At 43.9% G+C, this 14,217-nt stretch overlaps 1 protein-coding gene across 2 annotated transcripts in view; it reads left to right on the forward strand.

Annotated features, from left to right (window-relative positions):
• The first annotated feature begins 297 nt into the window (after positions 1 to 297).
• RNF38 (ring finger protein 38) overlaps positions 298 to 14,217 on the forward strand; it is a 256,727-nt gene continuing 242,807 nt past the window's right edge. Inside the window, exon 1 of one of the 2 annotated variants that reach the window (XM_069962196.1) lies at positions 298 to 1,292. In XM_069962196.1, coding sequence (XP_069818297.1) covers positions 584 to 1,292 — 709 coding nt within the window. In that variant the 5' untranslated portion in view covers positions 298 to 583. The remainder of the gene's footprint in view (positions 1,293 to 14,217) is intronic. The other variant, XM_069962197.1, reaches the window with a different exon arrangement.

Consider the following 14,217-nt stretch of genomic DNA (forward strand, 5'->3'; position numbering starts at 1 on the left):
CAGGGGGTTGGCAGGGAAGTGCAGCCCCTATATAAGAGGCAGCACAGCTCAGGGAGATCCTTACATTTCTCCAGTGCTGGTGACATCACAGACACAAGAACTCCCTGGGAAGAAGTGGGGGAATCCTCAGCAGGGAGAGAGGGGAGGGAAGGAAGGAGAGTGCTGGATGTGGAGCTCACGGGGCTGCTTTTATAGACCCGAGAGGCGGATTCAGCTCCTTCCCCTTCCCCTCTCCAGGCACAGAGTGAGGAGGAGGAGGAGGAGGAGGAGGGGGTATTGTGTGGATGGAGTGTCAGTCCTCTGGCTGCTTTCTTGTGGATGTTGGCAGTGCTGCGGGCTCTATGGGAACATAGCAGCAGTCTGGGCTCAGCACTGGGGTGTGTGCTGCTACTCCCAGGGATCACTCCCCACTGCTTGCAGCATGCCGGCCATGGAGTGACACTTCCTTGTGTTCTTTCCACCACGGAGCACACTGGAGGGGGAAGCCTGGAAGTTCTATGCGTCTGTGCTGTGGGATCTGCCCCTCGCCCCCTTCCTCCCTGCTTGTCTTGAAGCTGGCATTATTCCGTCCACCTCGGGGGTGATGCCAATCGCCTCCGGCTCAGGACAAGCCTCCACTCAGGACTCCAGCTGCTTCCCTCACTGTCATCGGGCAGAGAGGCTACGGGACCCCAAGCAGCAGCCAGTAGGAGGCGGTGACAGCGGGGGTGGTGGTGCTGCTGCTGCTGGAGGAGGAGGAGGAGGTGGGCTGTTGCCTTTCCCGATTTGCCACAATCCCAGGCAGGCTGAAGCAGGGGCCGAGGCTGCAGCAGCCACCAGCAGAGGAGCTGGGCTCAGCAGCAGATTGCTGGCTTCCTCCTCCTCCCCCCAGCACCCGGCTCTTGTGCAGGTCACCCCGTCTTTCTCTTCTCCTTCATCCTTCTTCCAGGCTCTGTCCTCTGCTTCCTCTCCCCCCTCGTCTCCTCTGCCTCCTGGTGCTCCTTCCTTCCTATTCCCAGCTTTCCTGGAGCCCCCAAGGACTAGATCCAGATCTAGGTCTGGATTCATCATGAACCAACCGCAGCAGCTGCATGGCATGCCTGGGGTCCCCCACTACCACCAGCTCCAGAGCCCCCCACCACCTCACCTTATCTCAGCTGTCCTGGACAGAACTGATAACAGCCCCCCCGAGGGAGCGAGGCAACCCCACAGCCCTCCGCTAGTGGCACGGAGGAGGGTAAACAGTCCGAGCACCAATGAGCACCACCATCATCACTACCACCACCACCATCACCACATACGACCTCCGCCAGGTAGGAGCCCATCACACTTCTCCGATATGATGACACTTCTGTTTACTAAAGTTTCCACTCTCACTGACACGAGGGGATACGAGCGGCTGTGGGCAAAGTCCTCCGGAATAATCCTGTGCACACCTATTAACCCCTTGTGTTCCTCATAACAATGACAGCTAGCAGTCCAGGAGGTGAGGTAACCCAGAAGGGAGGGTCCCCCAGGAAAGAGATTCCCTGAGAAGAAACTTCTGGAGGTAAAGGTGTGCCTCACTGCTGGAAGGACACAGATCTAGATGTAAAAACAAGTTTAGGCTGCGTTCACACTACGTATATTTCAGTCAGTATATTTCAGTCAGTATTGCAACCAAAACCAGGAGTGGATTAAAAACACAGAAAGGATCTGTTCACACAATGTTGAAATTAAGTGGATGGCCGCCATATAATGGCAAATATTTGCTGTTATTTTAGAACAACGGCTGTTATATTGAAATAATGGCTGTTATTTACTGTTATGTGGCGGCCATCCACTCAATTTCAACATTGTGTGAACAGAGCCTTTCTGTGTTTTTAATCCACTCCTGGTTTTGGTTGCAATACTGACTGAAATATACGTAGTGTGAACATAGCCTTAATATGCAACTTATGGGCTGTGTTTCGAGGCCCTTTGGTTCTATTGTGTGACAGCAGGCAAAAAGGAGTTAAACTGACCCTTGTAGTGACTATTGGTGATCTGATTGATCGATCAGGACATTGTGCAGCTGAATGGGTTAAGGCAGTAGCCCAGCACAGCTCCTCTCCCTCCTGTCATACATTCCTGTAATGCCGGACACATGCTCCTGTGGGCGGGGAGGGAGAAGGAGCTTGTAGGGATATTAGGAATATAATATAGCTAATGATATATAGGTTTGCTGCATAGCATGTCAGGTCATTGTGGCCCTAGGTCGTGTGCAGCTAATGCCATTGTGCAGCCTAACAGTACTGCCACCAAGCACACACTATGGACTCTTTTATAGGAAGGAAATGAACCTGTATGTTTTTGGAAGGTCACACATGAGCAGTATATAAACTCTATGCACACGTTGTGCTTGGTTGGTTTGTAACCCAGGACCTCATTGTAGCAAGGCAACAATGCCAAACACTCAGCCACTGGGCTCCATTAGAAGGATACACTTTCCTAGTTCACAGCATGTGTTTTACCTGTTAGAGAAGAACTCCCATACATAGAATATGAATGTTATGTGTGTGTGTGTGTACCATCATAATAAAATTAATAAATAATAATCATTTCAAATTAATACAAAAAAACCAATATGAAGTGTAGCTGTAGATGTGCTGTGTGTCCTCTTAGCACGAGAAGGAGGCACAAATAGGAGTGTGGAGCCGGCTGTATTCCCTATTGTACATGTTAATGTATACAGCGCAGCTACTGGTTGTACCTGGCTTTGTTCGCAGAAACTCATCAGGTTTTATGGAGAACTTTAGTAGACTGGGCTGTAACGTGAAAGCCATGCGCCTTTTTCTAGACACATTGATATTGTTTTGTGAAAAAATTGGTGAGGGACAGTTTTTTTTTTTTTTCAATTATGTAAGAAAACTGTATTAATTGGGCTAAACTACCAATACTGTATGTTTGGGCCATAGTCACATTTTCTCCTATACTGTATTTAGGCTACTAAGAAGTCTGGTTTCCTCCAGTCTGTACTATACAGTCAATGTTAGTAGGTGAAACAGACCTGTTGCGAGTTGTGTATTGCTGTTCTACATCAGTGTACATGGATATGTTCAGTATATCCTTAATGAGTTGGCCAGTTGTTTAATGGTACTTTTACACGGAGAGATAATTCGCCCGATCGCACGATTAACGATTTTGAATGAACAATGTTTTTTTTATAACGATCAGCATTTAGACGGAACGATACATCGTACGGAAGATTCGCTATGCGATCGTTTAAGCCTATCTCACACATAGGTGAAATTGCTGAAAGAATGTTTACACGGAACGATCTGCGAATTGTATGCAAACGATCAACAATGATTTGAGAACATGTTGAAAGATCAAAATGAACAATTTATTGCTCGTCGTTTGATCGTTCGCTGCGTTTACACGTACGATTATCATTCGAATTTGACCGTTATTGTGCAAAAACGAACGATCAATCGTCCCGTGTAAAAGGACCATAAAACTGATGGCCAATCCTTAGGGTGCCTTTACACAGATAAATTTATCTGACGGATTTTTGAAGCCAATGCAAGGAATCGATTTGAAAAAAGGAGAAATCTCGGTCTTTCCTTTATGACCTGCTCTCTGTTTATAGTCTGTTCCTGGCTTTGGTTTCAAAGATCTGTCAGATAAATCTCTCGGTGTAAAGGCGCTCTAAGGATTGGTCATCAGTAACAGATTGGTGGGGGTCTGACTCTATTCACACTACCAGTCATCTCTTAAAGGGCCAGGACACCTATCTAGATAACCCTTTAAGTGCAACATAGCATTTTAGTGGTCATTTGAGTTCTAAGAAACAAATTTAAACGCAAACTTAAATATATAAAACTTACAAATGTACATTGCATTCCAGATCTGCTCTGTTTCTTCACTCTGATGTTGCTTCAGGAGATGGAGACAAGCAATGTTGTTGTCTTGAACCCAATGTTGATGTCTGTGGATGTACCTTACTACCTGCTGGTGCTGCAGAGCATGTGTCCTGTGCTGCTGTGTTGGAATACTGCAACGCAGCAATAAACATTGCGAAACATACTTTCACAGACAGTCATATACTACATGATCTAAAGTATGTGAACATCCCTTCTAGAGAGTTTCTATTCTGGCCGTATGGTTTGCTAACATACTGAATGCTCATTGCCGTCTAACATGACACTGTCACAGAATGCCTTTTTGCTTTTTCTGACTGCTGAGAGTTGACCTTGTCATCTGCAAGTACTGTGGAAATGTCTAGGAGCAGCAACCGCTCAGCTAGCCACATAGGCGCAGAAAGTAATGCATAAGAATCATCTGTCCTCAATATAAGTTCTATCTGCTACATCCAGAACGGCCTCTAGAGGCAGCAACATTTTCATGCATTGGGTTTCCTTGGCCAAGTAGCTGCACATAAAGCACAATGCCAGGCCTCTGCTGGAATGGTGTAAGACACATGAATATTAGCCTCTGATGCCATGGAAATATAGCGGGAGATTTATCAAACATGGTGTCAAGTGAAACTGGCTCAGTTGCCCCTAGCAACCAATCAGATTCCACCTTTCATTTTCATTTTTGTCTGTGAGGAATGAATAGTGGAATCTGATTGGTTGCTAGGGGTGACTCAGCCAGTTTCACTTTACACTATGTTTGATATATCTCCTCTATAGTCTCTGTTAGGTGGGTGCCAGGAAAACACTTCCTGTCTGTATTTGTAGCCCCCACAGTCTGATGTTTTTTAAGCCGGGGCGTAAAAATGTCCCCGCAGCTCCGGAATTTATGTAGAGGTGCATTGCCTTTACATAAATCCCGATTTCACGGAGCCTCTCCATGCAAAAATTTTGAAAACTGCGCCAGCTCAGAGCTGGTGTAGGTGTCAGTATAATTTTTCGTCACGAAAAATGATAAATGCAGCGGACCCAGAGTCCGTGCCCCGTCCCGCCCCGCCCCCTCCACACACCCTCCTCGCCCCACTGGAGAAGGTGGCGTAAAATTGCCAGATGCAAATATTTTATTTGCAAAACAGCCATTTGTGAATAAATTAAGCCGGATCTGGCTGTTTTACGCCAACAAATACAACTTTTTTGCATAGGCTATTATTACTAGCTTGATGGGGGTTCAACTCTTGGCAATACCCCACCACTCCCTGATCAGCTGTATCCTCTTCACTGTTTACTAGGCATAGCAGCATGCATTGTTCAGTGGCTATATCTAATACTGCAGCTTACTGTAGCAGTGTAATGCAAGGAAATTGTACTGGAATACCAAGCACAGTTGCGACAAAATGTACAGAATTGTGCCGGTAATAAATGACGAGACCCCTGCGCTTGCTCAAGTACTGCAGTCTCTTTACTGAACAAATAGGAATTAATGCCAAGAGTTGCATACCAACCAATCTGATCTTGATGGCCTATCCTAAAGATTACTTTTAGTATTAACCCCTTTATCGCCCAGCCCAAAATGGCATAAATGAGCAGGCCAATTTTATTTTATAATTTACGTTTTTTCCTCCTCGCCTTTTAAGAGCTGTAGCACTTTAATTTTTTTATCTACAGGGCCATGTAAGGGCTTGTTTTTTTCACAAACAAATGTACTTTTTAGTGGCGCCTTTTAATCGACCATGTATGACAGAACCCCCCCAAAAAAATGTAATAGCCGCTATTTCAAAACAATGGCTGTTTTGAAAGAGTAGTAATTATTTGTCATGAAATGGCGACCATCCACTCAATTTAAACAATGTGTGAACATAGCCTTTTTGTGTTTTCATTCCACTCCTGGTTTTGGTTGAAAAATACTGACCAAAATACTGAACAAAAATACTGTGTGGTGACATAGCTTAAGGCTATGTTTAAACAATGTATTTTTTATGAAAACAACATCCATTCTCGCCATAGAGAAATATATTGCATTAAACTCAATACAAACAGAGGCTGTTGGTCACACAGTGTTGTTTGCTACAGCCATGCAAATAATTGACATGTCAATTATTTCCGGCTGTTGTGCATTGATTTCAATGCAAATTTCAATGCAATTCAATGTTGTTTAACCACAACAGCCATTGTTTTTGAGTGCCAAGCAACAACTTGTGTGAACATAGCCTTAATCTGACGTCTTGACTTGCTAAGAGTGGCATTATTATTTTCTATGATTGTAAGTTTGAGAAATACAGTGTCCTTGGGTAAAACCTATGGGCATAAATGTCATTTTTGTAGATTTTTACATCATTATATGATATGGCATAAAAGTTTTTAGTAAGAATAAAAGTGTATGTAAAATAATATAATTATTGTTTCTTGTATATGGGGCTTATGAACCAAAGTATTGGCTGACATGGAAGGGGACCTCCTTAAAGTGACACTGTCACCCCCTTTGTGCATTCGGACATCTCTACACAGGTGTAAAGGGTAAATTTAGCAGTTTTCATACCTTATTTTATATCATACGTCATGGTGCTTGTTCAAGTAAAGAGTCATCTTTTATCAACTGCAGATTGTGTTAAGTGGGCGGGGCCTCACGGCATTAGCGCCACTTAGCCCTGCCCATAACGCCACCGTTGGCACCGCCCCCTCACCAGCCATTGGAACAGGCTGGCCTAAAGGTCTAGGGCCCACCAATGGCCGCCAAGGGGGCGGGACCAATGGTGGCATTGTGGGCGGGGCTAAGTGGTGCTAATGCCGCGAGGCCCTGCCCACTTAACACAATCTGCAGTTCATAAAAGATGACTTTTTACTTAAACAAGCACCATGATGTAGGATATAAAATAAGGTGTGAAAACTGCTAAATTTGCCCTTTACACCTGTGTAGAGATGTCAGAACGCACAAAAGGGGGTGACAGTGTCACTTTAAATAAAATTGCCTGATCCTTAGGAAACAAGCAGCAGCTTATGGTGCTTTTAGACAGAACGATTATCGTCAGAATTTGCGCGATAACGATCAGATTCGAACGATAATCGTACGTGTAAATGCTGCGAACGATCAAGCGACGAGCGAGAAATTCTTCATTTTGATCTTTCAACATGTTAAATTGTTGTTCGTCGTTCGCAAAAAATTCGCAGATCGTTTTGTCTAAACAGTCGTTCACCGATTTAACCTATGTGTGAGATAGGCTTAAGCGATCGCAAAACGATTTTTTTGGTACAATGTATCATTCCATCTAAACGCTAATCGTTATAAAAAATCGTTCATTCAAAATAGTTAATCGTGCGAATGGGCGAATTATCGCTCCGTCTAAAAGCACCATTACATTCCACTTCCTCCACTCCTCCAATCAGAATACATGAGCATGTGTGGTGGTGGTGGGCTATGGCTATGTTCACACATAGTATTTCCGTCAGTGTTTTGGTCAGTATTTTTGTCAACCAAAATGAGAAGTGGAAGTGACAGGACAGGGTAAAATTATAATAGAAAGATTTGCACAGTTTCTGTGTTTTCAAGCCACTCCTGTTGTTTTTTTGTTTTGTTTTTTAAATCACTGACAGAAATACTATGTGTGAACATAGCCTACTAAAGGTCAAGTGAGAAATTCAATGCAAAATAACTTAGTGTTATACCTCATATATAACATATCAAGCTTTCTATGCAGTTGAATACACCATTTTCTATAAACAATCAGAGCTGACTGTAGTGTTCATTAAGGGCATTGCAGACAGGAAGTCCTTAAATCAGCCTCTTACATAGGAGTATTTTGCTATAGTCAATAATACTGACCTGAGCGTATTACCCTGCTGCCAGGCTTAGCTCAGTAAAAGCTTTCCACTCAGTCTGCAGCCACTGCACCCAGTGAATGACAGAGCAGTGATCTCAGCACCGTGACCGCTTTTCTCCTAAGCAAGAATATATCCAGGCTATGGCCCAGCACCCACAACACCTATACAGGCTCATATTTGTCTGTCCAGGAATTCTACTCCATTTTCTACTAGGAAGAGGTTGTTTGTTCCTTATTTAACCCTTTCACTCACTATCTTTCCATTCCCACCCCTTTTTCTAATACTTCCCAGTTTAACACACCTCTAAAGCCTTAACCCCTTCAGCCTCCAACCAGTCACTAGACACGGATGTAAAATTTTGTTCACGCCAACTTAACAATGATAGCTGAAAATAATTCTTGGTTGTTGAACACTACTGTTTCACTATGTTATTTATCTGGTCTCTGGTAATGTATTTTGGATCCTTTTTAATCTGTGTGTGTTGGATCATCATTTTGTAATAAAATCAGACATTATGGACATATATACAACACGTATTAGAAAGTTTTTGCTGTATTTTAATGGTGCTAAATCGTTGTAAGACACATTAGACCTATTGGATGTCTATTTTATTATAATGAATCATTCAATTACAAGATTTATTATGTAGGTATTTTTGTCTCATCAGTGAGTTCCGCTATGAGCAATGCCTGCCTATGGAAACCTTCTACAGGATATATTGTATATATACAGGGTATATTTTTATGTATACAATCCTGTGTAGAAATAGATTATAACAGAGAGTATTGATATTTTGTGTGTTTGTACATAGTTAGAAGGTCTTTGGTCGGCCATCTTTTTTCCAAGCAAATACTTCTTATATTGGTAACCTTGCTGAATACTGTAGTCGACACGTTTCATTTAGTACTCTGGTTACCCACCTTTGAACTCTCTCAATCTCCATTATATCTTTATTGTGCATCTGACTTATGATTTTTACAGTGGTAGAAATTTTTCTTGTCATGTGCATCTTTGCCCATTTTGATACACCCCATAACTTTATTACCTTGGCAACATCTGCTTTAGGGATGGTCCGAACGGAGTTCGGTTCGGGTTTGTACGAACCCGAACTCTCAGGAATGATTCCTGCTGTCTGCCCGCTCCGTGCAGCGGGCAGATCTAGCGGGAGGACCGCCTGGAAAACTGGGATACAGCCATAGCCATAGGCTGTATCCCAGTTTTCCAGGCGGTCCTCCCGCTGTATCCACCTGCTCCACAGAGCGGGCAGACAGCGGGAATCTGATGCCGAGCGTTCGGGTTCATACGAACCCAAACCTCGGCAGTTTCGGACCATCCCTAATCTGCATGATACTTGTTGCTACAGTTAAATTTACTATAAACTAAATTTCTAAAGCAATTTTTTTTTTATGTCTGCTAGAGGAATGTGTCTAGAGTCCGACCGTTGGAAGGTTCATCTTGTGAACAGGGACTTACCCAGTGTTTTCAGACTTGGTATGGAATGACGGCATGCATTTTCCTTCCTGAGTGCAGTACATTATATTTATCAGTATTAAATCTGCCACTTCTCAGTCCTAGTGTCCAAGCTATCTAGATGTATTTTTAACAGTATATTGTCCCCTTTGTGTGTAAAAGTGTACCTGAAATAAAAAATAAAAATTCCCATCAAATATGTAGTAAAATGTTTGCCTTATGTATGCTGTCCACTTTGATTTTAAAGGGGTTTGATTTTAAAGTTATACTTTGTAATGTATGTTATGTCTGTGAATGGCCCCCTTCCCCGTGTCCCACCACCCCCACCCGTGTACCCGGAAGTGTGGTGCGCTATACATTACCTGTCACGTGCCGACCACAGTCTCCGATCCTCAGCAGTGACGTCTTCTTCGGGAGGCCAGCGGATCTTCCCGAGTGCCGGCGGCCCTCTGCAGCGTCATCCGAAGCTCAGCCGCGATTGGCTGAGCATAACTGTGGTCAGCCAATCGCGGCTGAGCAGCTGATGACGTGGCCGCGTCATCAGCCGCTCAGCCGCGATTGGCTGAGCACAGTTATGCTCAGCCAATCGCGGCTGAGCTTCGGATGACGCTGCAGAGGGTGGCCGGCACTCGGGAAGATCCGCCGGCCTCCCGAAGAAGACGTCACTGCTGACGATTGGAGACCGTGGACGACACGAGATGCGGTGAGTATAATGCACCACACTTCCGGGTCTAGCGTGGGTGGGGGGAAACACGGGGAAGGGGGCCATTCACAGACATAACATACATTACAAAGTTGTATAACTTTGTAATGTGTGTTATTCTGTGAATAATTTTTTATCGCCGGACAACCCCTTTAATATTACAAATCAAATGGTCTTTTTAGTGCCCCATTGTGCTGCTCATGCTTCTGCATTTTATTCTGAGACTTCAGCCTTCAGACTTCTGAGTGGGCAGCCTTCCTTATAAATGACATTTGCCATAGGCCAGAAGATCAGGTACTGTAGTTTACTCAGCTGCGACAGTGCACTAGAGCGGGCACAGGAGCGTGTACAAGGGCGTGTACGGCTGCTGGCCAATCAGCCTTCATCCTCACTGGGCCAGTCTGTGCACAACAGAGGGACAACTGACATCACGTCCTGTATTTGGTCTCTTTTGCTGTTACCAAAGACCAAATGAACTTAGTAACGGAGCCTAGACTGCAGTTTTCCAGGAAGTGAGACACCTAGTGTTTATAGGATTATATTTCATATAGAAAACAGGCAAAACACTGCTGATTTACCATTATTTCTTGATGATGTCAGTGGCCATTAAGATACAGTACTTTACACGGTATATCATTTCAATACAGTTTTATTTTAGTGTCACAAGAATTTTGATTAGATCATTGCAAAACAAGTGTGATCTGGGTAACTGTCCCTTCAATGAAACATGGGAGGGGGGAGGTCATGGGGAATCCTAGTTCTAAACACAAAATAACAGTTTTTCAAGGGAAACAATGGGTTGAATAGTTTAGAGCCCTACCTTTGTGTATGAAAACAATCCCATTGGCCCAAAACGGCTTGTATCATTATCAGTGAATCTCGTCCTCTTTGGCAGGATCTATCAACAATGTATAATCCCAGCCTTACATCTATAATAAAGAGATGCAATGGGTTATTATGGCTGCGTATAATGTTATACATGAAGACCTCCCTGCTTACAATAGGGGCAATAAAGTTTTCTACCACAAAACATGTCTGCTGACAGACCAGACCCAGAAGGCTGTGGCTCAGCTAAAATAATTCTCTGGACTGGGCAGTGGCTATGGAGCATCCCCGCTCCCAGTCACTAGAGCTGGTACGTGGGAGACACAGACCTCACACAGCACAGCGCTCAGGGGGACACGCTCATTTCCACAATGCTGGTGACATCATAGAGACAAGAACTCCCTGGGAACAAGTCATTAGAGCAGGGAATCCTCAGCAGGGATGGAGCTGAAGTAACCCTGTATAGAACTGAGGTGGAGGTAGCCTCTTATTCCTTCCCTTCTCCAGGCACAGGAAGGAGGGGGCATTGTGTGGATGTAATGTAGTGTGGCTTTTCCCAATTTACCTCAGTCCCAGCCAGACTGATACGGAGGGCTGAGGCTGCAGCGGCCACCAACAGAGAAGCTGGGCTCAGCAGCAGACTGCTCGCCTCTTCCCCAGCACTCCCCTTTTGTGCACTCATCCTTCCCTTCCCAATCCTCCTTCCCGGCTCTCCTCTTTGCTTCCTTTCTGCTCACATCTTCTCCTCCTCCTTGCTTACTATCCCCAGCTCTCCTGGAGCCCCAAGGACTAGATCCAGATCTAAGTCAGGATTCATCATGAACCCACAACAGCAGCTGCATGGCATGGTATCTTACTTCCGACACCAGCTCCAGCAGACACAGTCTCCTCCTCATCTAATGTCCATACATGGGCCAGGTATGGATAGAAACTATAACAGCCCCCCAGAGGGAGCAAGGCAACTCCACAGCCCCCCAGTAGTGGCAAGGATGAGGGTAAACAGTCAATCCACCAATGAACAGCTACACCACCACATACGATCTGCAGCAGGTAGGAGCAGAATTCGCTGCTTGCATGGCATCAGTACTTGACATTTCTCAGTAATGTCACGTATGTTTACAAAAGTTCACCTAGTTGGAGGTAGAGCGTGAAATGACCCCAGGTCATCCTCAAGTCTCATCATTGATCTGTTATAAAACAAGGTACAGTGTTACACTTGGAACCAAAGGAGGATAAAACGGTGTGTCCCATATCATTATAGCTGTCCACGGTGACTGTGTTGCACTAATGGGACAATAACTGGGGACTGCCAAATGACAGGGGGTTAGATGCAATACTATGAAGATTAATGACTTGTAGCCTTTGCAACCTGATATGGTCTCCAAGGAAATTCCATGAAAGTAGACTGATGGCAGTAAATTGGTTGTGTGCACAGTGATGGTGGCACAGCAAGAGTTAAGGAATGGGAAATCTGACTGTAGAAAGAATGAGATCTCTTTTATATGATGTTTTATAGATGGAAGCATAGACCGTTATATGAAAGTATTGGGGCTAAGGATACCGATAGAACTGCTTTATTAAGGAGCTCGGATAAGGACAGCCATGCGGCTGAATAGGTTAAAGCAATAGCAATGCACGGCTCCTCTCCCTCCTGTCATAGTCCTGTAATGCTGTGGGTAGAGGAGGGCTTGCACAGGTCTCATTGCTGCTTAGTTTTCATGGCAATTAGTTTTCTCTGTTATTTTGTTTAATATGAAAAGGATACAGTGACTGTTGGAAGTGACTATAGTTGATCCATGTATCCAGGTGACTAGCATGTGATGGCTGATGAAATAAATAAACATGTATATGTCTACTGCATGTGAAATTCAGATCGATCAATGGAGCAAATAAACAATGGGCTACGACATCGTTCCGTGCCTAATGGTGTGATTACACAGAGAGATTTAGCTGACAGGTATTTTAAGCCAAAGCCAGGAATGGAATTGAAAAGAGGATAGATCACAGTATTTCCTTTTTGACCTGTTCTCTGTTTATAGTCTGTTCCTGGCTTTGGCTTTAAAGATCTGTCAGATAAATCTGCAAATGCACCATAAGTGTAAGCTGAGCCCCCCCCCCCCCCCCCAACAACCACTAAGCCATCAAGTGTAGTCATAACTTTAAGTGGTTGCCGGTAGTGCTTGTAGTTAAAGGGACATTTGCAGAACCTGGCCATCGGGTGCTGCAAATGATGACAGCTGTGGGAGACCAGTGTATTGCAGCAGTGGGCCACTGGGCCACTGCAGTGTGTAAGTGACCTAATGTTTACTTACATGCTGCAACACAAAAAAAGGGTTAACAAGCAGAAGACAGAGATCTCTGCTTCACTGCTCTGATAACCTCTGACCTCTGTTCTCCAGCTGGCAATCAAGTAGGAAAGGAAATTGTGCAGAGCTCCGTGGAGAGGTCAGGGGTTATCAGTGCACCAGCAATAAAGCATATATATGTATAAATATACACACAGTGCTTTGTGTTGTGTGTAGGGGAGGGGGCCCCTTAGAAATGTTTGCTATGGGGCCCCGTGAATCCTAGCTACTTCACTGACTGACAGTATAGTTTTATATGTAATGAGATATTATGGTTGGTACTGTCGGCACGATGATGTAGACGCTGTACTATCTGTCCTGCTGTCTATTGAAAATAATAAACACATGTTTAAAATTAAAAAAAGGTAATCCTCAGAATCCAAGATCAGCTAGTAACTCCTTACTACTAATCAAATACAAAGCAAGCTTCCTAAGGCCATACACATTAGACTGTCAGCTAAACCTACCAATTTTAACAGCCATCTAATGTGCATTAGGTGTTTTCTTGAGATTTGTTTATCAGGTGTTGAGGGGAAAAGGATGGGCCTAATGGTGTGTTTACACAGGCAGATTTATTTGAAAGATCTTGGAAGCCAAAGCCAGGAATGGATTTATAAAAAAAATAAAAAAAAAAAATCTCAATCTTTCCTGGCTTTGGCTTCAAAAATATGTCAGATAAATCTCTCTGTGTAAAAGCACCATTAGGGTGTGTTTACACAGACAGATTTTCTATTGCTATTATTGAAGCCAAAGCCAGCATGCTTGATGTTTGCTCATCTCTAGTCATAAAGGAAAGACTGAGATTTTTCCTCTTTTCAAAACCATTCCTGGCTTTGTTTTCACCAATCGCTACCAAAAATCTGCACATGTGGCTACACCATTACTTCTCAAAGCATATGGCAGGAGATAAGCTTCTACCAGAGGTGTTTGAGAGCAGTTAATTTCCCTTCCCCCACATGAATGTGGGGATCACATGAATGCTGATTATTAAATGTTTTGTTTTGTTTTACCTTTGAGGCTATGTTCACTCACCATTTTTGGGGCCAATTTTTAGCGTCAAAAATGTCAGTTTTACATGCGTTTCAGATGTTTCTTCAGTCATGCATTTGAGCTGGTTTGACATTTTTTTACAGATTTTTTTTTTGTGCTTTAGCTCAAGCTACAGCTCAAAATTGTAAGTCCATTGCACGTAATTTTATGGCCC

This window comes from Dendropsophus ebraccatus, chromosome 3, assembly GCF_027789765.1.
Source record: "Dendropsophus ebraccatus isolate aDenEbr1 chromosome 3, aDenEbr1.pat, whole genome shotgun sequence".
NCBI lineage: Eukaryota > Metazoa > Chordata > Amphibia > Anura > Hylidae > Dendropsophus > Dendropsophus ebraccatus.